The sequence below is a fragment of the Polypterus senegalus genome, chromosome 6, assembly GCF_016835505.1.
Source record: "Polypterus senegalus isolate Bchr_013 chromosome 6, ASM1683550v1, whole genome shotgun sequence".
NCBI lineage: Eukaryota > Metazoa > Chordata > Cladistia > Polypteriformes > Polypteridae > Polypterus > Polypterus senegalus.
In genome coordinates, this window is record NC_053159.1 from 187,824,280 (window position 1) to 187,847,355 (window position 23,076).

At 41.5% G+C, this 23,076-nt stretch overlaps 1 protein-coding gene across 1 annotated transcript in view; it reads left to right on the forward strand.

Moving 5' to 3' along the window:
* The window catches only part of nckap1 (NCK-associated protein 1), a 274,250-nt gene that overhangs the window by 223,476 nt on the left and 27,698 nt on the right, over window positions 1-23,076 (forward strand). Inside the window, 4 exon segments of the mRNA XM_039757729.1 lie at window positions 4,485-4,582; window positions 9,195-9,288; window positions 15,586-15,668; window positions 20,940-21,020. Coding sequence (XP_039613663.1) covers window positions 4,485-4,582; window positions 9,195-9,288; window positions 15,586-15,668; window positions 20,940-21,020 — 356 coding nt within the window.

A 23,076-nucleotide genomic window follows, 5' to 3' on the forward strand; every position in this document is an offset into this window, starting at 1 on the left:
CATTTTTAAATGATCATTTCACTTATTAAAGAAAAATGTTCAAAAACACTGATGGCACCCATGTGAAAAAGTAAATGCCCCCTTAGTCACTTACTGTAGTCAGGCACAAGCTGGTTAATTGCTACCAGCCATGTTGAATCTAAACATCACTTAAACAGAACCTCTCCAGCAATGTGAAGAAGTGGGCTAAAAGGTCTTAACAAGCAGCACACTCGACTCGATCAAAAGAAATTACTGAAGATGTGAGATACGAGATATATATCTATATATATAGATAGAGAGAGAGAGATTTCAGTAACTCTCGTATCTCACATCTTCAGAAAAATATGTTGATTCAGAATTTCATGGTGTCAACAAATCCCAAAAAAGTTGGGACAAGGCCATTTTCACCACTGTGTGGCATCTCCCCTTCTTCTTACAACACTCAACAGACGTCTGGGGACCGAGGAGACCAGTTTCTCAAGTTTAGAAATAGGAATGCTCTCCCATTCTTGTCTAATACAGACCTCTAACTGTTCAATCGTCTTGGGCCTTCTTTGTCGCACCTTCCTCTTTATGATGCGCCAAATGTTCTCTGTAGGTGAAAGATCTGGACTGCAGACTGGCCATTTCAGTACCCGGATCCTTCTCCTACGCAGCCATGATGTTGTGATTGATGCAGAATGTGGTCTGGCATTATCTTGTTGAAAAATGCAGGGTCTTCCCTGAAAGAGATGACGTCTGGATGGGAGCATATGTTGTTCTAGAACCTGAATATATTTTTCTGCATTGATGGTGCCTTTCCAGACATGCAAGCTGCCCATGCCACACGCACTCATGCAACCCCATACCATCAGAGATGCAGGCTTCTGAACTGAGCGTTGATAACAACTTGGGTTGTCCTTGTCCTCTTTGGTCCGGATGACATGGCGTCCCAGATTTCCAAAAGAACTTCAATCGTGACTCGTCTGACCACAGAACAGTCTTCCATTTTGCCACACTCCATTTTAAATGATCCCTGGCCCAGTGACAACACCTGAGCTTGTGGATCTTGCTTAGAAATGGCTTCTTCTTTGCACTGTAGAGTTTCAGCTGGCAACGGCGGATGGCACGGTGGATTGTGTTCACTGACAATGGTTTCTGGAAGTATTCCTGAGCCCATTCTGTGATTTCCTTTACAGTAGCATTCCTGTTTGTGGTGCAGTGTCGTTTAAGGGCCGGAGATCACGGGCATCCAGTATGGTTTTACGGCCTTGACCCTTACGCACAGAGATTGTTCCAGATTCTCTGAATCTTGGATGATGTTATGCACAGTTGATGATGATAGATGCAAAGTCTTTGCAATTTTTGCTGGGTAACACCTTTCTGATATTGCTCCACTATCTTTCTGCAACATTGTGGGAATTGGTGATCCTCTACCCATCTTGGCTTCTGAGAGACACTGCCACTCTGAGAAGCTCTTTTTATACCCAATCATGTTGCCAATTGACCTAATTAGTGTTAATTGGTCTTCCAGCTCTTCGTTATGCTCAAATTTACTTTTTCCAGCCTCTTATTGCTACTTGTCCCAACTTTTTGGGATTTGTTGACACCGTGAAATTTTGAATCAACATATTTTTCCTTTAAAATGATACATTTACTCGGATTAAGCGTTTGATCTGTCATCTACGTTCTATTACAAATAAAATATTGACATTTGCCATCTCCACATCATTGCATTCAGTTTTATTCACAATTTGTTTAGTGTCCCAACTTTTTGGAATCCGGTTTGTATATGTATATATATATATATATATATATATGTGTGTGTGTATATATGTATATATATATATATATATATATATATATACACACACACATATACATATATATATATATATATATATATATAGTGGAACCTCAGTTCATGTACAAATCGGTTTACGACCAAAAGTTCACCAAACCTTTGCCTCGCTTCACGACCACACACTCCGTATACGAACAAGCCAGTTTCCCTTTCGGTTTGTACGTGTTCAGTCTCTCCCTGTGCAGCGAGCGAGAGAGAGCGCGACAGACACACACACACACACGAACGAGAGAGACGCACACACAGAGCCGCGCAAGAGAGAGACACATGCACACGAGAGAGAGAGAGCTGGACGCATAAGGTAGAGAAGGCAGTTAAAGAATGCACTGGGCTTGTTTTTGTTTTCAGTTCTGTTTACAGTGATTGGTTCGTAGCGTGCATTGTCGCAAAGTTACTTTTCTTGGTGGTTTATTAAATTACGGATTTTTCAAATGTTGATTTTTTTTTTCTGTGCTTAAAACTCATTAAAAAAAGTGTTTTTAGCGAGCGGTTCTTAGCGATATATCGCGAACTATTGCAATGTTAGTTTTCTCTGTTGTTCAAGGTTTTCTCAGTGTTATTCAATGTGTTTACATTTAGTTTACTATTACACTGTGCATTCTATGGTATAATTAAAAATATTTGTGCTTAAAAACTAAAAAAAATATATATTTATATACAGTTCGTATGGTCTGGAACTGATTAATTGTATTTACATACAATCCTTTGGGGGAAGTTACTTCGGGTCACGACCAAATCTGTTTACGACCAGAGTTTTGGAACGAATTACGGTTGTGAACCGAGGTTCCACTGTATATATGTATATTTTTCCATACATTCCAGTTGATTTTGCGACTTCTCTCATCGAGCTAAGAATCCTAGTTCACTTGCAGGAGCGATATATTCGCACCAATCCAAGAGAGAGGCTGCGGGCCGAAGGGAGAGGGAAAGCGTGACGTCAGGAGTGGGGAGCCGAGCCGGGCAGGGCCCTCCTTGCTGTCCTGTTTCACTACTATGTGGACAGAGCCGCGGGGGACAGCTAGTCAGTCATTAAAGAGTTACAAAGCAGTCACTAAAACCCTGAGACTCCAGCAAACCACCACGAGAGCCATCACCTCCAAATAGAGAAAACTTGGAACAGTGGTACACCTGCTCTGGAGTGGCCAGCTTAGCAAAATTACTCCATACAAAGCTGATCCAGAAAGTCACGTAGATGAAGCTTTAAGGAACTGCAGGCCTCTCTCAGCTCTTCTTGATTCAACCATTAGAAAGACACTGGGCCAGAATGGTACCCCATGGGCAAGATGTAAGACAAAAAGCACTGCTGAGCAAGAAGAACTTAAAACCTGTCTGACATGTTGTAATCAGTATCTTAATTACCCTTAGAACGTTTGGGATCATGTTCTGTGGACTGATGGGTCAAAAGTTGAACTTTTGTGGAAGACATGGGTCCCGTTACATTTTATGTAAAGTTAACACAGCATGCCACAATAAGAACCTCATGCCCACTTGATGGTGGTGCTGGTAGTGTAATGGTTTGGAGATGCATTCCTACTTTATGGCCTGTGCGACTGGTCAGAATTGAGGCTGGCATGAACTTAGTACTCTACCAGAAAGTACTAAAGGGGAATGACAGCTCATCAATGTGTTATATGGAGCTCAAGTGCAGTTGAGTTATGCAGCAGGACATCAATCGATGAATCTACCATATGCAAAACATCGAACAGGCATTATGTCCACAGTCAGACACCAAGGGAAGAAGCCATCTCTGCTGTTCAAAAAGATAAAAACACGTCTCTGCACTCCAAAGACCACCTTGGCACTTCACAATGCTATTAAGAAAGTGTTTTGTGAGCTGATGAATTTATGATTGAATTGTGCAGGAAGAATAGCCAGCATTTTGTATACATGGGTTTCAAAAGAGCACTGCAATTCTAGATATAAACAGTGAAGTACGGCGGTGGGTGCATCATGATTTGGACTGGTTTTGCTGCCTTGGAGACTGGATGGCTTCTAAAGTTGATCAAGGGATTCTACAGGATAACGTCAGGGTGGCTGTCCTCCGGCTGAAGCTCAGTAGAAGTTGGGTGGTGAAACAGGACAAAGTCCCTAAACATCAAAGTAAATCTACTAATGAATGGCTTCCCAAAAAAATAAATAAATAAATAAATAAAGTCTGACTTTTTGGGATAACCCAGGATTTAACTCAATTGAAACGCTGTGGACTGACGTCAAGAGAGCCGTTCACACCAGACGTGCTAAGAGTACAGCTGAGCCGAAACAGTTCTGTAAGGAAGAAGGGTCCTCCGTTCCTCCTGAACGCTGCGCACGTCTGACCCAGTGAATATTTGATGGGTGTGTTCAATAAATTCATGAAAAATGTATTGTTAGTTTAAGAATACTGTGTTTGTCTGTATTTGTGACTTAGATGAAAATCAAATTACATTTTATGACCAATTAATGCAGAACACCGGATCATTCCAACACCTTCACATACTTTTTCTTGTTGATGATTTAACTGTAATTTGTTAACAGTATTGTTTTCTTCTCTCCTACAATTAGTTTATTGTTTTGCATCTTTTTAGTCCAATAAATACACCGCAAGGATCGCCTACCATTCACTCTTTAGGTGCGGAGATTAATTTCTAACATGTGTATGAATGTATGTTTTCTGTTCCAGAGATGAGGGCCCTCTCAGAGCTACTTGGCCCTTATGGCATGAAATTCCTGAGTGAAAGTCTGATGTGGCACATTTCTTCTCAGGTGGCAGAACTCAAGGTAACACAGAGACTCATTTAAATTGTTTTTGATGCATTAGTGCCTTTTTATAAGATGGAAGTTCACAGAGACGCAGCCAGTTAAGGCTGGATGCTTATTATTAATTTATAGCTTGTTAACACTGCCAGTTAGTTTTGGACGCTTGTTTTTAATTTATAACTTTGCATTGGCAGTAAAAGGGAAATGTGAAGCCAGCAATAAAATGATTTCTTGGAAGCTGTAACCAATAATTGTACTTTCAGTATTTGTTAATAAGGTTTTCCTGTATAGCCAACTGAAGTTATCTAAGCTGAGCATGAACACAAGAAATGACATTTTGAAGAAAAAAAAATACACATGATACATTTTTCCTTGATTTGCCCCTCTGCTCCACAGTTTCAAATTACAAATTAAACAATTCAGACATTGTGATTAAAGTGCACGTTGCAGACTTTCATTTAAGGGGATTTACACACATGTCTGCCACACAGCAGTTTTACAACACAGTCCCTCCATTTCAGGGCACCATAATGTTTAGGTCACAGCAGCGGCAGCTCTTTTAAAGTCGTCATATTCAAGACTTCATCACCTATCCCTTACATGCAATGACTGCTTGACGTTTGCGATTCATAGACATCAGCAGGTGCTGAGGGTCTTATCTGGTGATGCTCTGTCAAGCCAATAATGCAGCCGTCTTCAGCTCCGGCTTATTTTGGGGGGCTTGTCCCCTTAAGTTTTCTCTTCAGCATATATAGTTGTGCTTGAAAGTTTGTGAACCCTTTAGAATTTTTATATTTCTGCATAAATATGATCTAAAACATCATCAGATTTTCACTCAAGTCCTAAAAGTAGATAAAGAGAAACCAGTTAAAAAAATGAGACAAAAATATTATACTTGGTCATTTATTTATTGAGGAAAATGATCGAATATTACATATTTGTGAGTGGCAAAAGTATGTGAACCTTTGCTTTCAGTATCTGCTGTGACCCCCCAATAACTACAACTAAACGTTTCCGGTAACTTCTGCTCATTCCTGCACACCGGCTTGGAGGAATTTCAGCCCATTCCTGAGTACAGAACAGCTTCAACTCTATGATGTTGGTGGGTTTCCTCACATGAACTGCTTGCTTCAGGTCCTTCCACAACATTTCGATTGGATTAAGGTCAGGACTTTGACTTGGCCATTCCAGAACATTCACTTTATTCTTCTTTAACCATTCTTTGGTAGAACGACTTGTGTGCTTAGGGTCGTTGTCTTGCTGCATGACCCACCTTCTCTTGAGATTCAGTTCATGGACAGATGTCCTGACATTTTCCTTTAGAATTCTCTGATATAATTCAGAATTCATTGTTCCATCAATGAAGGCAAGCCGTCCTGGCCCAGATGCAGCACAACAGGCCCAAACCATGATACTACCACCACCATGTTTCACAGATGGGATGAGGTTCTTATGCTGGAATGCAGTGTTTTCCTTTCTCCAAACATAACGCTTTTCATTTAAACCAAAAGTTCTATTTTGGTCTCATCCGTCCACAAAACATTCTTCCAATAGCCTTCTGGTTTGTCCACGTGATCTTTAGCAAACTGCAGACAAGCAGCAATGTTTTTTTGGAGAGCAGTGGCTTTCTCCTTGCAACCCTGCCATGCACACCATTGTTGTTCAGTGTTCTCCTGATGGTGGACTCATGAACATGAACATTAGCCAATGTGAGAGAGGCCTTCAGTTGCTTAGAAGTTACCCTGGAGTCCTTTGTGACCTCGCCGACTATTACACGTGTGCCTTGCTCTTGGAGTGATCTTTGTTGGTCGACCCTCCTGGCGAGGGTAACAATGGTCTTGAATTTCCTCCATTTGTACACAATCTGTCTGACTGTGGATTGGTGGAGTCCAAACTCTTTAGAGATGGTTTTGTAACCTTTTCCAGCCTGATGAGCATCAACAACTCTTTTTGTGAGGTCCTCAGAAATCTCCTTTGTTGGTGCCATGATACACTTCCACAAACATGTGTTGTGAAGAGCAGACTTTGATAGATCCTGTTCTTTAAATAACACAGGGTGCCCACTCACACCTGATTGGCATCCCATTGACTGAAAACACCGGACTCGAATTTCACCTTCAAACTAACTGATCATCCGTGAGGTTCACATTCTTTTACCACTCACAAATATGTAATATTCGATCATTTTCCTCAATAAATAAATGACCAAGTATAATATTTTTGTCTCATTTGTTTAACTGGTTTCTCTTTATCTACTTTTAGGACTTGAGTGAAAATCTGATGATGTTTTAGGTCATATTTATGCAGAAATATAGAAAATTCTAAAGGGTTCACAAACTTTCAAGCACAACTGTAGAAGGCCTGCTCAGTTGGATTCCATTTAGATGACTGGCTTGGCCATTCGAGAGTTTTCCATTGTTTACCTGCGATAAACTCCTGTGCTGCTTCAAAAGCGTGTTTGGCTCATTATCTTGTGGTAGGATGAAGCGTCTTCCAGTGAGTTTGGGGGCCTTTACTGGAACTTGAGCAGATCAGATGTTTACACACCCCTCAGAATTCATTGTGACTTCATCAATAAAGAGAGGTGTGCCAGGACCTGTGGCAGCCATACATGCCCAATCCATAACACCCCCAGCACCGCCATGCTTAACAGATGAGATGGTCTGCTTTGGATCTCAGGCAGTTCCTTGTCGTCTCCACACTCTGCTCTTGCCATCACTTGGAGGTTCATTTTTGTGTCGTCTGTCCACAAGACCATTTCCCAGAATTCTGCAGGCTCTTTTATACTGCCTGTTTTTGTGACAGTGTGGCCTCCATATTTCTCTTCATGGAGTCTTCTGCTGATAGTCGTCTCTCACACGTCCACATAGGCCCCCGAAGACTGTCTCTGATCTGTTGCACAGGCATTTGGGTCTTTTTCTGGACTATAGTGAGGATTCTTCTGTCATGAGCAGTGGGGGTCTTCCTTTGCTTACCAGTCCCTTAGTGATTACTGTGCTCACCAGTGTGTTCTTTCTTCCTCATGATATTCCAGACAGTTGATTTTGTTCACCCTTATGTTTCAGCCTCATAATGGCTTCTTTGACATTCATTGGCACAGCTCTTGTCCTCATGTTGAACAATGACAACTACAGACTCCAAAGGGTAGAATTTTGTGAAGCAATGAATCCCACGTGAGGAATCACAAATACCTGTGACACCAAACATTATGGTGCCCTGAAATGGGGGGACCATGTAGAGAAAGTGTCAAGTCAAGTTGGGGAGCATGCACTGGTACAGCATGTTGCCGCACCCACTACACAATTAAACAACTTGGGATCCCGGTTGGCAACCCCCAAGCAGACACCCACCTTCAGGAAATGACCCTCTGTCTGCTGCAGCCAGGTGTTACATGGGTGACCCCTTGGCCTGGTCAAGCCACTTGGGTCCCCAACAGTGAGGATCTTATGAACCAGATCATCCTCGGGAAACGCGCCACATGGCCGTAGTGCCGTAACTGACGCTCCCTCACAATGCGGGTCATGTGCCTCATTCGGAACTCCAGGAGCAACATAAAGTCAAACCAACGGTACCCAAGGATTTTCCTGAGAGACGCAGTACCAAAGGAGTCCAGCCTTGTCTCAGGTCACTGGATAGCGTCCATGTCTCTCAAACAGGGAACACCAGGACTCTAAAGACTTGGACCTTCGTCCTTTTGCAGAGATATCAGGAGCGCCACACACCCCTTTCCAGTGACCTCATGACCCCCCCATGCTCTCTCAGTCCGTCTACTGACTTCATAGGAAGAGTCACATGAATGTCACTGCCAAGTTAAGTAAACCTCTTGACGAGATCGACACTCTCTCCACAGACAAACACACTGCTGATGGCCATGCCCACGAGTTCATTAATGGCCTGGATGTTGTTTTTTATCAGGACCCTCACAAGCTCAGACACTCGGACCCCTCACTGAGTCTCTTGAGCGCCCCGATCAGAGCCTCCATTGACTCAGCAAAGATCACAGCATCGTCGGTAAAGTCAAGTGTCGTGGTGTGACCAAAATATGTGCAAATCCTCTTAGATGAAAGTCTGCACCGTGCACGTTAATCGCAATGTCTGAAGTGTTTGATTTGTAATTTTGAACTGTGGAGCAGAGGGAGAAGTCAAGGACAGAAGTGTCTTTGTTCCAAACATCATGGGAGGCAGCATGTTTGGTGGGATTTCAGGGCAATGCATAAGATAAGTTCATTATTTATTATGTCTAATTAGTGGTTGAATAATTAAGAATGGCGCCCTGCCCAGGGTTTTGTTTCCTGCTTTGCGCCCTGTGTTGGTTGGGATTGGCACCAGCAGACCCCCGTGACCCTGTAGTTAGGATATAACGGGTTGGATAATTAAGACAGGCCTATATTTGTCAATGAGAATGGTTCATTTTTTTAGGTTTAGGGAAATCATTCTGAAAGGCTTCCTATTATTACAGAACCTCTGAATGCTTTTCCGCTGTAGAGTGTTCTCATTTTCTTCTGCTACAGCCACAACATCTTTTTCCGGCCTTTTGGAACATGTTGTATTCATACATGTGGCCACCATTCTTACATATCATAAAGTCCATTGGCATTTTCATGCGTGACATAAACTTATCAAATCTTTTCAGAAACTTGTGGTGGATAACGTCGAAGTGCTTACGCAAATGAGGACCAGCTTTGACAAGCCGGACCAGATGGCGGCCCTCTTCAAGAAACTGACATGTGGGTATTGTGAGCCGGGGCCGATTGCTAACACGCACAATAAAATATCCTCTTTGGACTTGGCAAGTTGTGTTTAATGGAAAGCACATTTTGCCAATTATGTTAGAGCACGCGATTATTTAAGACAATTTATTTTTCACTCCTTTAACGGCTATATTTCTTCTAACCTGCTTAATCTGGATTATTTTGCTTCGTCTTTTTTTTTTTTTACTTTAACTTACTCTTCAATGTGATAACATTTTTAAGAGTGAAACGTGTTAATGTGATAATCAGTTTTAACTACTTTTTAAGTATTGTTTTCTGGTGAACACATTACTTGCATTTTAACTTGCTCATAAAGTCACTTCCTGCTACTGTCTCTTTCAGTCCTTGAGGCCATGCAGTTTTACGTTCTTCTCTTATTCTTTCATTTCGATCTTGATGACAAATGTGTGCTGTTCTGAACCTTAATGCTGACAAATGCAATGTCTCCGTCACCCAGATGTTGCTCGGAACAACAACTGCATGTTCTTTAGACAGTGGAACTTATCGCTTCGGAAATCATTTCAAGACGATGCTGTCTGTGAATGTTCCTGTGCTGCCTACATTTTGTCCAAATTTTTTTTTTTTTTTTGCCTCAGGATGAATTTTTTGGCTTTGTCCACACAGCAGCAGTAATAAAATCCTCTGATCTTTTGTTCAGACCTGACATTTGTTCATTCTTGGTTCGCACTCTCGTATTTGAATAAAATGTGCGTCTGTACAAAAATTTTGCATTTTCATAGAACTGATCAGATCCATGTCTTTTCATGGCCTGATGTGACATGCATTTATAAATGGAACTGTAACCTTGACGTACGACATGTTGCCCGACTTCGTGATTGGTGGGCAGAGGCCTAGCCTCAAGAGTTTGTCCTTTCCTTGGCACAATAGGTACTGTTGAAACCCTTTCCAGCCATGACAGCTGATATTTCCTTCAATGCCCTTTTATGAGTTATAGCAGTAGGGGGCGCTATTGCTCCCTTGAACCCTCAGGTACCCCGCCAAGCACCAGGTAAAAGTCCAATAATTCTTCTTTATTGTAACAATTATGTGCACTAAGCACCCTCCACTCCACACTCCTTATTAATAAACAATTCTCAATAATAATCAATCCTCCAACTCCCAGACACTTAGCCATCCTTCCTCCCAGCTCAGCTCGTCGTCTGGGAGTTCCCATGGTCCTTTTATATCTCCTGACCCGGAAGTGAATCCACCAAACAGTCCATGAGATTCCCTATCACTTCCACGTCAGCTACAAAGTCTTTTTCTTCACCCCGGAAGCACGTCATTCCTACTGTTCACGTAACCAGGACGTACTTCTGGGTTATAGGGCACGTAGCACTCCCCAAGCCTCCCTATAGCAGCTCCTGGTGGCCCCCATGTGATCCAGCAGGGCTGTTTATAAAAACTACAAGGTCCATGAGGCTCTGCTGGAATTCGGAGAAAATCTATGCCGCTGGGAGGGCTCCATCTGGCGACTTGGAGGTGTGGTCCGGAATATATGGCCCGCCATCCTTCACAGAGTGTAACCTTCCACTAGTGTTTCTAACCCAGAGACCTGTTCTGAAATGAAACACATCCACATTGACTCTGTCGTTATTCCACTTGTCAAAGCCTTTGTCCTTCTTTCCTTTCGCTTTACGATGCCGTATTTGTCAAGTGTGTCTTAGCCTTGGGGTGGGTGATTTCCTTTGCTTCAACTATTCACTCTGAGCCCCTCACACAGGTAGCAAATTCTGATATTAGAATTTGAATTGTGACGATTCACAGTCAAATCTCTTCAGTTCAATACAGTAGCTTTCTGAAGCGGCGTGTCGTCGTACAGACTTGGACAAATTTGTTGGTACCCCTCCATGATAAAAGAAGAACCCACAATTGATTTTGAAATAACTTGAGTCTGACGGAAGTCATTGGCACCCATCGTCGTTTAGTGCGTATTTAACAAAAATCAGACTTGGCTTTGGAGATTTGATTCAACCCGTGGACAAAGTGATGGAACCCTTCACCTAGTATTTGGTTGCACAATCTTTAGAGCAGTGATTTTTAAAATTTTTTTGAGTCACGGACCCCTTTAACAATCTGATGAAAGCTATGGACGCCCTTACCCAGAAATATTCACGTAAACACAACTTTGCATGCAATGAATATAGTGTACTTTATTTATCGAGATTTCATTGTCTCATACATATATAACACACAACGTATTATTAAACTTTAAAGTAAACAATCTAAAAAAAAAATACTTCTTTTTTAGGCAAAAAGTAATGGGCACTCATTTTAATTACAAAATACTATCTGTGTAAGCCCGTGCTGTAAAAAGCCCGGGGTCCTAAACTATTGATATCGTCAGAAAAAAAATTGAAATGTAGAGATGTCAAGTAATTGAAAGGAACTACTCTGGGCGTCTCTCCTAGGAGGATTCTTTTTGCTGATGTGCTCCCCTCGCTTGTGCATTAGCGGCTAAGCGACTTTGTCTTTCTTTGGAGGTTTCTTCTTTCGATGTACTCGCCTCGCTTGTGTATTAGCGACTAAGCGAATGACTCTTTCTTCGAAAGGTTTAGCTTTGTCGATGGGCTGGCCGCGCTTGTGTATCCTCGGAGGTGCAGCCCTTACCCTGACTCTACCTCCCTTCCGGACAGACAGACACACGCACACACTTTCACGTGTAGACGTTTATATACAAGACAGTCCTCTTGTGCTAATTAAAGCAGATCTACTACTACTATGTTTTCTACTACCATTATTAGAACATTAGAACACTCTGGACGAGAACAGGCCATTCAGCCCAACAAAGGTCGTCAGTCCTGTCCACTCATTTCTTCCAAGAAAACACAGAGTCGAGTTTTGAAAGTCCCTAACATCTTACTGTCTACCACACTACTTGGTCACTTATTTCAAGTGTCTATCGTTCTTTGTGTAAAGAAAAACTTACTAATGTTTGTGCGAAATATACCTTTAACAAGTTTCCAACTGTGTCCCTGTGTTCTTGATGAACTCATTTTAAAAGAACAGTCTCGATCCACTGTACTAATTCCCTTCATAATTTTAAACACTTCAATCCTGTCACCTCTTAATCTTCTTTTGTTTAAACTGTAAGGGCTCAGCTGTTTTAATCTTTCCTCATAACTCAACCCCTGTAGCTCTGGAATCAGCCTAGTTGCTCTTCTCTGGACCTTTTCTTGTGCTGTTATGTCCTTTTTGTAGCCTGGAGGCCAAAACTGCACCCAGGACTCCAGATGAGGCCTCACCAGTGTGTTATAAAGGTTGAGCATAACCTCCTTGGACTTGTACTCCACACCTCAAGGCGCTATATAACCTGACATTCTGTTAGCCTTCTTAATGGCTTCTGAACACTGTCTGGCAGTCGATAGCTTAGAGTCCACTGTGACTCCTAAGTCCTCCTCATAAGGTGGACTCTTGATTTCCTGACCGCCCATTGTGTATTCAAGCCTAACATTTTTACTTCCTACTTGTAATTCTTTACATTTACTGACATTAAATTTCATCGTCCACAAATCTGCCCAAGCCTGTATGCTATCCAAGTCCTTCTGTAATGATATAATGGATTCCAAATTATCTGCTAATCCACCTATCTTGGTATCATCTGCAAACTTAACCAGATTGTTACTTATATTCCTATCTAAATCATTTATATATATTAAAAATAGCAGCGGCCCTAGCACTGACCCCTGTGGAACACCACTCTTAACATCGGCCAGTTATGATGAGGTTCCTCACACCATCACCCTCTGCTTCCTGCGTCTGAGCCAATTCTGCACCCATCTAAAAACATCACTCTGAACTCCCACTTCTTTTAATTTGATGCCCACCCTCTCATGTGGCACCTTATCAAATGCTTTCTGAAAGTCCAGATAAATAATATCATATGTTCCACTCTGATCATATCCTTTTGTTGCCTCCTCATAGAATCCCAGCATGTTACTAAAACACGACTTCCCTCTTCTGAGCCCACACTGACTGTTCCTAATATCTCCTGTCCTTGCCATGTGTTGCTCAATCTTATCCTTAATAATTCCATCCATTAATTTTCCTGTGATGCATGTTAAGCTTACTGGCCTATAGTTGCTTGGATCTGCCCTGTCACCCTTTTTATATAATGGGATGATATTTGCCATTTTCCAGTCCTTCGGAATCTCTCCAGTGCGCTGTGACTTCCTAAAAATAATACCACAAATTACAATTACTACACACATAATTACTACTAAATCTACTCTAAATCAACAGTACCGGGGTGTATAGTAAATTGTTATCTGACCCTCACAGACCCCCTGAAACCCATCCATGGTCCTAATGGTCTATGAACGTCAGGTTAAAAACCCCTGCTTCAGAGTTTGCAATCAATGCACACAAGCGATTCCAGGAGCTCTCCACGAGACTTCTGGACCTGTCCACATGTAGTTTGGCACACTTTTCTTGAGCAAACTGCTTCGGCTCTGTCAAGTTTGAAGACACAGGAGTTCATAGATGTTCGATGGGATTCCAATCAGGGCTCCATAGAAGACCACTTGAGAGGAGTCTGTTATGTTCTTAGCTGCTCTTAGGTGCTTTTTGCTGTGCGTTTTGGCTAATTGTCCTGTTGGAGGATCCGTGGCCTTTGACTCGCACAGAGCTTTCTGACACTGGGTAGGATGTTTTGCTCCAGAATGTCTTGACAGTTTTGAGATTTCTTCATTCCCTCCACAGACTCAAGACACCCCATGCCTGATGCAGCAAAACAGCCTCAAAACATAAGCAAGCCTCCTCCATGTTTCACAGTAGCTATGGTAGTCTTTCTTTGAAAGCTTCATGTTTTGGTCTGTTGACATATAGAGCTGATGTGACTTCCCGAAAACCTCCAACTTTGTCTCATCTGTCCAAAGGATATTCTTCCAGAAGCATTGTAGCTTGTGTCAATATGGGTCTTCTTCCATTGAGCCCACTATCACTCAAAAGTGACAGATGGTGGGATCAAACCCTGATGGACTTTGACCTTGGAGTTTATCTTGTATCTCTTTCGAAGTTGTCCTTGGCTTTTTGCCTGCCATTCTCGTTACCCTTCTGCCCATTCTGGGGTAGATTTTCCCCTTGCGGAAGTTGGCTACAGTTCCATGGACCTTCAACTTCTTCATAATATTTGCAACTGTTGTCACAGGAACATCAAGCTGCTTGGAGATGATGATCTTCTAGCCTTAGCCTTTAATATGCTTCCCTATCGTTTTCTTTCTGATCTCCTAAGACAACTGTCACCTTTGCTTCCTCTAGTCCATGTTCAGTGTGGGACACACAATGACACCAAACAGCAGCAGTGTGACAACATTTAAATAGACTGAATAACTGAATGCACGATTGGAGACTTGTAATATGAGTTCAAGAAAACAGCAAGTTTAAAAAGAAAAAAAACCCACTCAAATCCACTGATTTTGGATCTTTTCCAGGGGTCCTAACAAATGTGTCCAGGCCATTTTAGAAGATCTTTGTAGAATAAGCAACACTTGATCTCCTGTCACACTTGCTTTGCTTTATTCGAATGACATATCAAAGACATTTAGGCACACAGGGGACAGTTGCTTTTCATTTCATCTCTTTTCAGGTGGCTTACAGCACTTTTCAGTGACTTTGTAAGGGGACCCACTAATTTGTCCACAAAGCTCAAATCCTTAATGCTTGCCTACGGTGTAGTCAGTGAGTCTGCAGCCATATTGATGGAGACACTTGTGAGGTCCTTCACTTCCTTTTTGACCTCTGAGGTCTGCCGATGCCACCTCTGCGTGGTATCAAAGTCTAGACTCCTTCAACATGTCACTCCTGTCTAGTGGAACGAGAGCTGCCCACCTTTGTCCGAAACTCTGAATCCCACAATGTCTTTACCAAGAGTCTGAATACCCTCTCTTGTTTGTTAAATTCCTGTCTAACTAATAGCTGTTAGGTTTCGTAATTCTGGAAATTGCAACTGGCTTGTATGTTATTTTGAACTTTTCCACTTGTGGAAATCAGTTTTGTACCCTTGTCCTGCCACCCTTGCTCCCAAACAGCCCCCAAGCTGATGTTACTCGATTATGTTGACCTCATTTGCAAGTTGCTTTTTGTAAAAGTGTCTTCTAAGGAAAAAAAATGTAAATATAAGTCTGAATCTAAAGTGCAGCCCTTTTGACAGATATGCCAATAAATTGGAAACTTGTGTTTGGCAGACTGTAAAAGTGTACATGGAGCCATTTTGCTTGTTGTACTCCTTTCTCATTGCAGGCTTTAATGCATCTTCTGTATTTTTCTTTTTAGCAGTTGACAGTGTCCTGAAAAGGATGACCATTATCGGAGTAATTCTCTCCTTCCGTTCACTGGCTCAGGAGGCACTCAGAGATGTGAGACCTGCTCTTTCTTTTATTTCTGTTTCATTTTTATTGGTTTGATGAAGCGGGATGGCACAAAAGGGGCATTCTGAATGGAGGAGGTTTCATATGTTTCTTAGTCCTGATGCTTCTATGCCACATAGTTTTATAATCAGCTGAATATTTCTGCTTTTAAAGGATTACTCCACGCCCAACTTACTCCACGTGATTTATAGTGATGGCCAAAAGAAAAACATGTTTTCATGCAGAATGGAAATATAAAAGCTTCCAGTAGAATAGGCGTCTATGGAGACCAATGCAGGAGAAGTACAGTTGTGCTTGAAAGTGTGTGAACCCTTTAGAATTTTTATATTTCTGCATAAATATGACCTAAAACATCATCAGATTTTCACTCAAGTCCTAAAAGTAGATAAAGAGAAACCAGTTAAACAAATGAGACAAAAATATTATACTTGGTCATTTATTTATTAAGGAAAATGATTGAATATGACATATTTGTGAGTGGCAAAAGTATGTGAACCTTTGCTTTCAGTATCTGCTGTGACCCCCCAATAACTACAACTAAACGTTTCCGGTAACTTTTGATCATTCCTGCACACCAGCTTGGAGGAATTTTAGCCCATTCCTCCGTACAGAACAGCTTCAACTCTGGGATGTTGGTGGGTTTCCTCACATGAACTGCTCGCTTCAGGTCCTTCTACAACATTTCAATTGGATTAAGGTCAGGACTTAGACTTGGCCATTCCAGAACATTCACTTTATTCTTCTTTAACCATTCTTTGGTAGAACGACTTGTGTGCTTAGGGTCATTGTCTTGCTGCATGACCCACCTTCTCTTGAGATTCAGTTCATGGACAGATGTCCTGACATTTTCCTTTTGAATTCTCTGATATAATTCAGAATTCATTGTTCCATCAATGAAGGTAAGCCGTCCTGGCCCAGATGCAGCACAACAGGCCCAAACCATGATACTCCCACCACCATGTTTCACAGATGAGATAAGATTCTTATGCTGGAATTCAGTGTTTTCCTTTCTCCAAAATACATGCTTTTCATTTAAACCAAAAAGTTCTATTTTGGTCTCATCTGTCCACAAAACATTCTTCCAATAGCCTTCTGGTTTGTCCACGTGATCTTTAGCAAACTGCAGACGAGCAGCAATGTTTTTTTGGAGAGCAGTGGCTTTCTCCTTGCAACCCTGCCATGCACACCATTGTTGTTCAGTGTTCTCCTGATGGTGGACTCATGAACATGAACATTAGCCAATGTGAGAGAGGCCTTCAGCTGCTTAGAAGTTACCCTGGGGTCCTTTGTGACCTCGCCGACTATTACGTGTGCCTTGCTCTTGGAGTGATCTTTGTTGGTCGACCACTCCTGGGGAGGGTCACAATGGTCTTGAATTTCCTCCATTTGTACACAATCTGTCTGACTGTGGATTGGTGGAGTCCAAACTCTTTAGAGATGGTTTGGTAACCTTTTCCAGCCTGATGAGCATCAACAACTCTTTTTGTGAGGTCCTCAGAAATCTCCTTTGTTTGTGCCATGATACACTTCCACAGACATGTGTTGTGAAGAGCAGACTTTGATAGATCCTGTTCTTGAAATAACACAGGGTGCCCACTCACACCTGATTGAAAACACCGGACTCGAATTTCACCTTCAAACTAACTGATCATTCATGAGGTTCACATACTCACAAATATGTAATATTCGATCATTTTCCTTAATAAATAAATGACCAAGTATAATATTTTTGTCTCATTTGTTTAACTGGTTTCTCTTTATCTACTTTTAGGACAGAAATCTGATGATGTTTTAGGTCATATTTATGGAGAAATATAGAAAATTCTAAAGGGTTTACAAACTTTCAAGCTCAACTGTATAAATGATATCAAAAATGCCCATGAAAAATGCCTCACGTTACTCGAGCCATGTAATCAACATGTCACGTCACTTATAATGCTCCAAACGCATGCAGTTTTACTAAAATATTGTTAAATAAAGCCATTCTGGCAAACACTCTTGTGAAGTAAGAAGGAACGTGCTGTGGAAAGAATGAGAAATTGTTGTAAAGAAAGATTTGGAGTGTCAGCCTAGTACCCTATTAATTGCCTTTTATATGTAATTTTCTGTATTTTAACATGTAGAAAAATTTAGACCACTCAACGTTCTGCCCACTTGATTGATTTACATATTTAATTATAAATGGATATGTTTGCCATTTTGGACCATTAATCTACACTGAATTGTCTCGGCTACTCAAGGACACTCAAGAGACTTGTCCTGAAGCTACTCTAGTGTTGTCTTCACAGTATGCATTGGTTCAGTGTCATGCTGAAAGGTGGACCATCGCCCCAGCCTGAGGTTGGTAAACACCTTGGAGCAGTTTCTTCAAGTACCCCTCTGGGTTTGGGTACATTCATCCATCTTTCATTTCTGACCCATCTCCATGTCCCTGCTGTTTAGAAGCACCCCCAATAGCATGATGCTGCTGCCACCAACACCACCACCATACTTCACTGCAAGGGATGGTATCAGGCAGGTGAAGAACAGTGCCTGGTCTTTATCAGACATAGCGTTTCTCTGCCCAAAGAGAAATTGTGTCTCATCAGACCAGAGAATCTTTTCCCTTGTGCTCTCAGAGTCTTGTAAATGCCATTTAGCAACCACAAAACTGTCTGTTATTTGTTCCTTGATTGATGGATTGCTACTGAGATGTTTGTCCTACCAGCAGGTTCTCCCTTCTCAACAGAGGACTTGTGAAGCTCTGCTAGAAAAACCATTGAGTTCTTGGTCGCATATTGACCAAGGCCTTTTTGTCCAGTTACTCAGTTTGGCTGAGTCCTGGTAGAGTGGTGGTGTGAATCTTCTTCCACTTCACAATTATCAAGTCTGCTGTGCTCTTGGGAACACAAAAAGCTTTACAAATGGTTTAATCTCCTTGCCCTAATCTATACCTCATACCCAATTTTATCTACAGAGAGTCCATTGGACTTAATTGCTTGTTTTCTGTTCTGACTTGCTGTGTGAATCGTGGAACCTTATACACACAGGTACAATTCTCCATTTTTAAATGATACTCAGTTAATTCAGTTGGTGGACTCCAGTCAAGTTCTAGATACATTTCCACAAGAACTGAAGCAAACAAGATGCTCCTGACTTCAGTTTAGAGTCTCACAGCAAAAAGTCTGAATACTTCTAGGAAGGAGAGATTTTAGTTTTTGATTTTTTTTAGTTCATACCCATCAGCCTGGACCAAAGAACTCCAGACAAGGCCTCACCAGTGTGTTATAAAGCTTGGGCAGAACCTCCTTGGACTTGTACTCCACATTTCAGGGCTCTATATAACCTAACCCAACCTAACGTTGTCAACGTTTCTTCTTCATCTCCATGTGTTTGTTCCAGATTCCCACTACCCTTTGCATAAAGATGAATGCACGTCCTTTTCATTTCTACTGCTGATCTTGAGTATTTGATTCTCCATTTAGTTGAAAGAGTTCAGCTGCATCTGCAGAAGCATGCCTTTGAGAATTTTGAATACATGGCTCAGGTCCCCACGTTGCCTCCTGTACTCGAGACTTGACAGTTCTCTGTGTCTGTCACAGTAGGACATGTCATTTAGTCCCATGATGCACTTGGTTGCTCTCCTCTTTTTCTAGTGGTGTGACCAGAATGTGTCACAATACTCCAGATGTGGTCTCTCTAGTGCATTGCATAGTCAGAGCATGACGTCCCTTGATTTATATTCACCAGTTTTTACGATATAACCTAACATTGTCTGATTTAAGACATTAGCAACCTCAGGGTTAAGAAACATCATTCTAGCCTGAGCATGTTCTGGCCCGGCCAGTATTTGGATGGGAGGCCATCTAGGAAAAACTTGGGCTACTGGTGATAGAAGTGTTAATGAGGCCAGCAGGGGGTGCTTACCAGGTGGTCTGTACATTGATCTCAATGCCCCAGTGCACTGACTGGGACACTCTGCTCCAAAAATGGCACCGTCCTTCGGCTCAGATGTAAAACCGAGGTCCTGACTCTTTGTGGTCATAAAATGGGCGTCTTTTGAAAAGAGTTGGGCGTATCCTGATATTCTCTTTAAATTGCCCACCATAGCCCTGTCATTCTGGCCCACCTAATCATCCCCCATCTCTAATTGCCCATTGTCTCTCACCCCTTTACTACCTAATAGATAATGTGTGGTGAACGCACTGTAGCAAAAATGTCAGCCATCACATCGTCCAGGTGGGTGCAGCACATTAGAGGTGGTTGAAGTGGTTCCCCTCTCACTTTGTAAACTACTTTGAGTAGTGAGAAAAAACTATATGAATGTAAGGAATTATTAGTATTATTATTAAACCACTTTCAGTGGTCCAGTATTTCTAACTGTTTTGTCTAGGGATGTCTTAATGACTGATTTTGACGTGTACACAGTTCTAGTATGCCATGCTGAAACATTTGATAACTGCTTTGTGATCTGACTGGCAAAGGAGTAAATACTTTAATAAGAGACGACTGGGAAATCTTTGTTACCAAAAGTCAAGCCAAATTTGTGTACCTGGAAGTCTGGTTTATCGTTTGTCAAAACACTTCTCAAGAATCAAAGTTATAAAGCAGAAATGTAACATAACCCAGAAGAAAGGAACTTCTAAAGAACCTCTAAACTGATGGGATATATAAATAATAATAAATATAAATAATAAGGGATGCACTTGCTGACCTTTACGCAGTCACCCTGGCGACATCTCATTCTTTGCCGCCCCAGTGCTGTCTGGGAAAGATCTGTATAGTGCAGAATGTGAGGGTGCATCAAATCACACTAAAGGGTGTTGTGACGTAATGAGAAATAATAAATTACTGTTTCCAGCTGCCTTCTGAGAAAACAATAATATCAGAAATGAATTCCTTCTTCAATAAAACCTCAAAGGGGTTTATAGAAAGGAAATTTAAAGGCCATACAAGGACCTTAGAATCCCCACAAAAAGTAAAGTAAATCTCGGCTCATAACACTTTGAGTTTCGCTTTTGTAAAGTAAATCTCGGCTCATAACACTTTGAGTTTCGCTTTCGTAAAGTAAATCTCGGCTCATAACACTTTGAGTTTCGTTTTCGTAAAGTAAATCTCGGCTCATAACACTTTGAGTTTCGTTTTCTTCTGGCAGGTCAGGCACTGCCCGTGTCACATCTCCACATTTCAACAGGCTGAGTGGTGTTAAGTTGTTCTGGGCCACTGCTTGTAACAGAGGACACAGCTGCTGGATCATTTTCTGTTTTATTTCTTCCTTAGGTTTTGTCATGTCACATCCCTTTCCTTGTCAGTTCCATTGAGGACTTTAAGGATCACATTCCAAGAGAGACTGACATGAAGGTAAGTAAAGAATAAGGAATCTGTCCTGCTGAATTATTGGCCATCACCTATTTTAGAACACGTCTTATAATAATGGTGCCAGACGCCACAATGTGATGTTAATTATTTGCTTTCCTTTACATTACTTTACAGATGTTTGGGGAAAAGTGTTGCATTGTTCTAGTATTTGAATCACAGACGTAAAACTGCTGTGTGTTTTGTTTGTCTTAGTTGACATCCTTGACCTGAGCTACCAGTGTGATTCAATGTATGAATACTGGCCGCTGTGTCGCCTGATCACACTGCTCCAACATATCAATAGCAAATAACAAGATGAAAACTACAGTTTATTCATTTGTTTCTGTTGCTGGATTGCACACAGCAAAAAGGTTTTCTGCTTGGCGTTGCAGTTGAGTCCTACAAAGGTGTGGTGTACTGTTATGGATGCTTTTTGCCTTCCACTCAGTGCTGCGGGGATAATAATAACACATATATATTTACTTCAGTAACATAAGTAATTCGGTTTCTCGTTACTTTAAAAAGTAATCGAACTACGTAATGCAGGAGTATCGAACTCCAGTCCTGGAGGGCCACAGTGGCTGCAGGTTTTCATTCTAACCATCTTCTTATTAGTGACCAGTTTTTGATGCTAATTAACTTCTTTAGCCTTAGCTTTAATTAGCTTGACTCAGGCCCCTTAGTTGTTTTTTCCTTAATGAGCAGCCGGACAGTAATGAGACATAAAACAAGCAGGACATGACCAGCTCACCCGTACCCATCAAACAAAATCTGAAGATAAAGACGAAGGTCTCAGTAAGGTTGATCCCTCAGGTTACCAAAACGTTTTAGGAGTTCTTAGAAAAAAACAGAATATCAACAGTTTTGGAAATGTCTGTTGTGGCAAAAAGAGAGCAGCAACAAGCCGTGGAATTGAATAACGGGTTTAATTAACAGCAAGAATCAGCTTCTCATTAAGGAACTGGTTGGAGTTTGAAGTCCCAATTTAGCTGCTCATCTGTTAGCTTGTTTCATGTCTCATTTCTGTTTGGCTGTCATTTAATGAAGAAAAGAACCAATTCAGAAGACTTAATCCTTAAGAACAGGGCTATTAAAATAGAGGGATAAGAAGTTAACTAGCAGCGAAAACTGGACACCGATTAGGAAAAGGGTTAGAAAGAAAACCTGCACCCACTGCGGCCCTCCTGGCCTGGAGTTTGACACCTGTGACTTAATGCATTGTTACTTTTAACACTTTTACCCACAGCACCACTCCCCAGATTGTGCTGCTGAGCTTAACACTGTACATTCAGCTCATCTCCATACATTTAGCAGTTTCTGATATGTTGAGACGGATTGTTTTAAACAAGACAAGGATTAATGCAATCGACCAAGGAAATGTATATTTGTGGATGCTTCTACCCTTGGCTTCTGAAAGCATGTGTGATGCTAACACATGTGCAGATGAAAGAGTGCAATGGATATGCGCAGACTACAAAATTCTTAGCTGTAACCAAGTTAAGGGTTTACATGGCCAAATAACCGGGTTCCTCGCAAAGAAATCTATTTGTGTTAACCCGGTTTCTCTAACTAGGATAATGTTTTACATGACATTTTATAAACTGAGTGTCTGTGAATAACTGGGTTATTGGGGTGCATTTACATGCACTTTGTGTGCCATCAGAAGTGTACACAAATTACTTCATTTTAATGAATAGTAGCTCATAACAGCACTTAGCCTTTTATGATGGGTACTGCTTGACTTTTAAAAGTGAATAACACACATGTGTGTGTCATAACACACATTTTTTTTTTACATGAAATGTAACGACATTCACAAATGTGCCAATGGTGCTGCACATCCTTGACTTTTGATGTACTCCATCTTATTGGATTGCAGTCCATCACAACACTTTAGCTGTTCATAAGCTTGCTTGATTCGGAACCTGCCGGTCAGTACCTTGATTTGCAACCCTTTGTTCTAGATATTCAAATAAACACCACCAACAACTAACTGTGCGACTCAGAGAAAGAGCAATGCTGCTTAAACTATGGATCACGTGATGTCTGAACTTCTGCT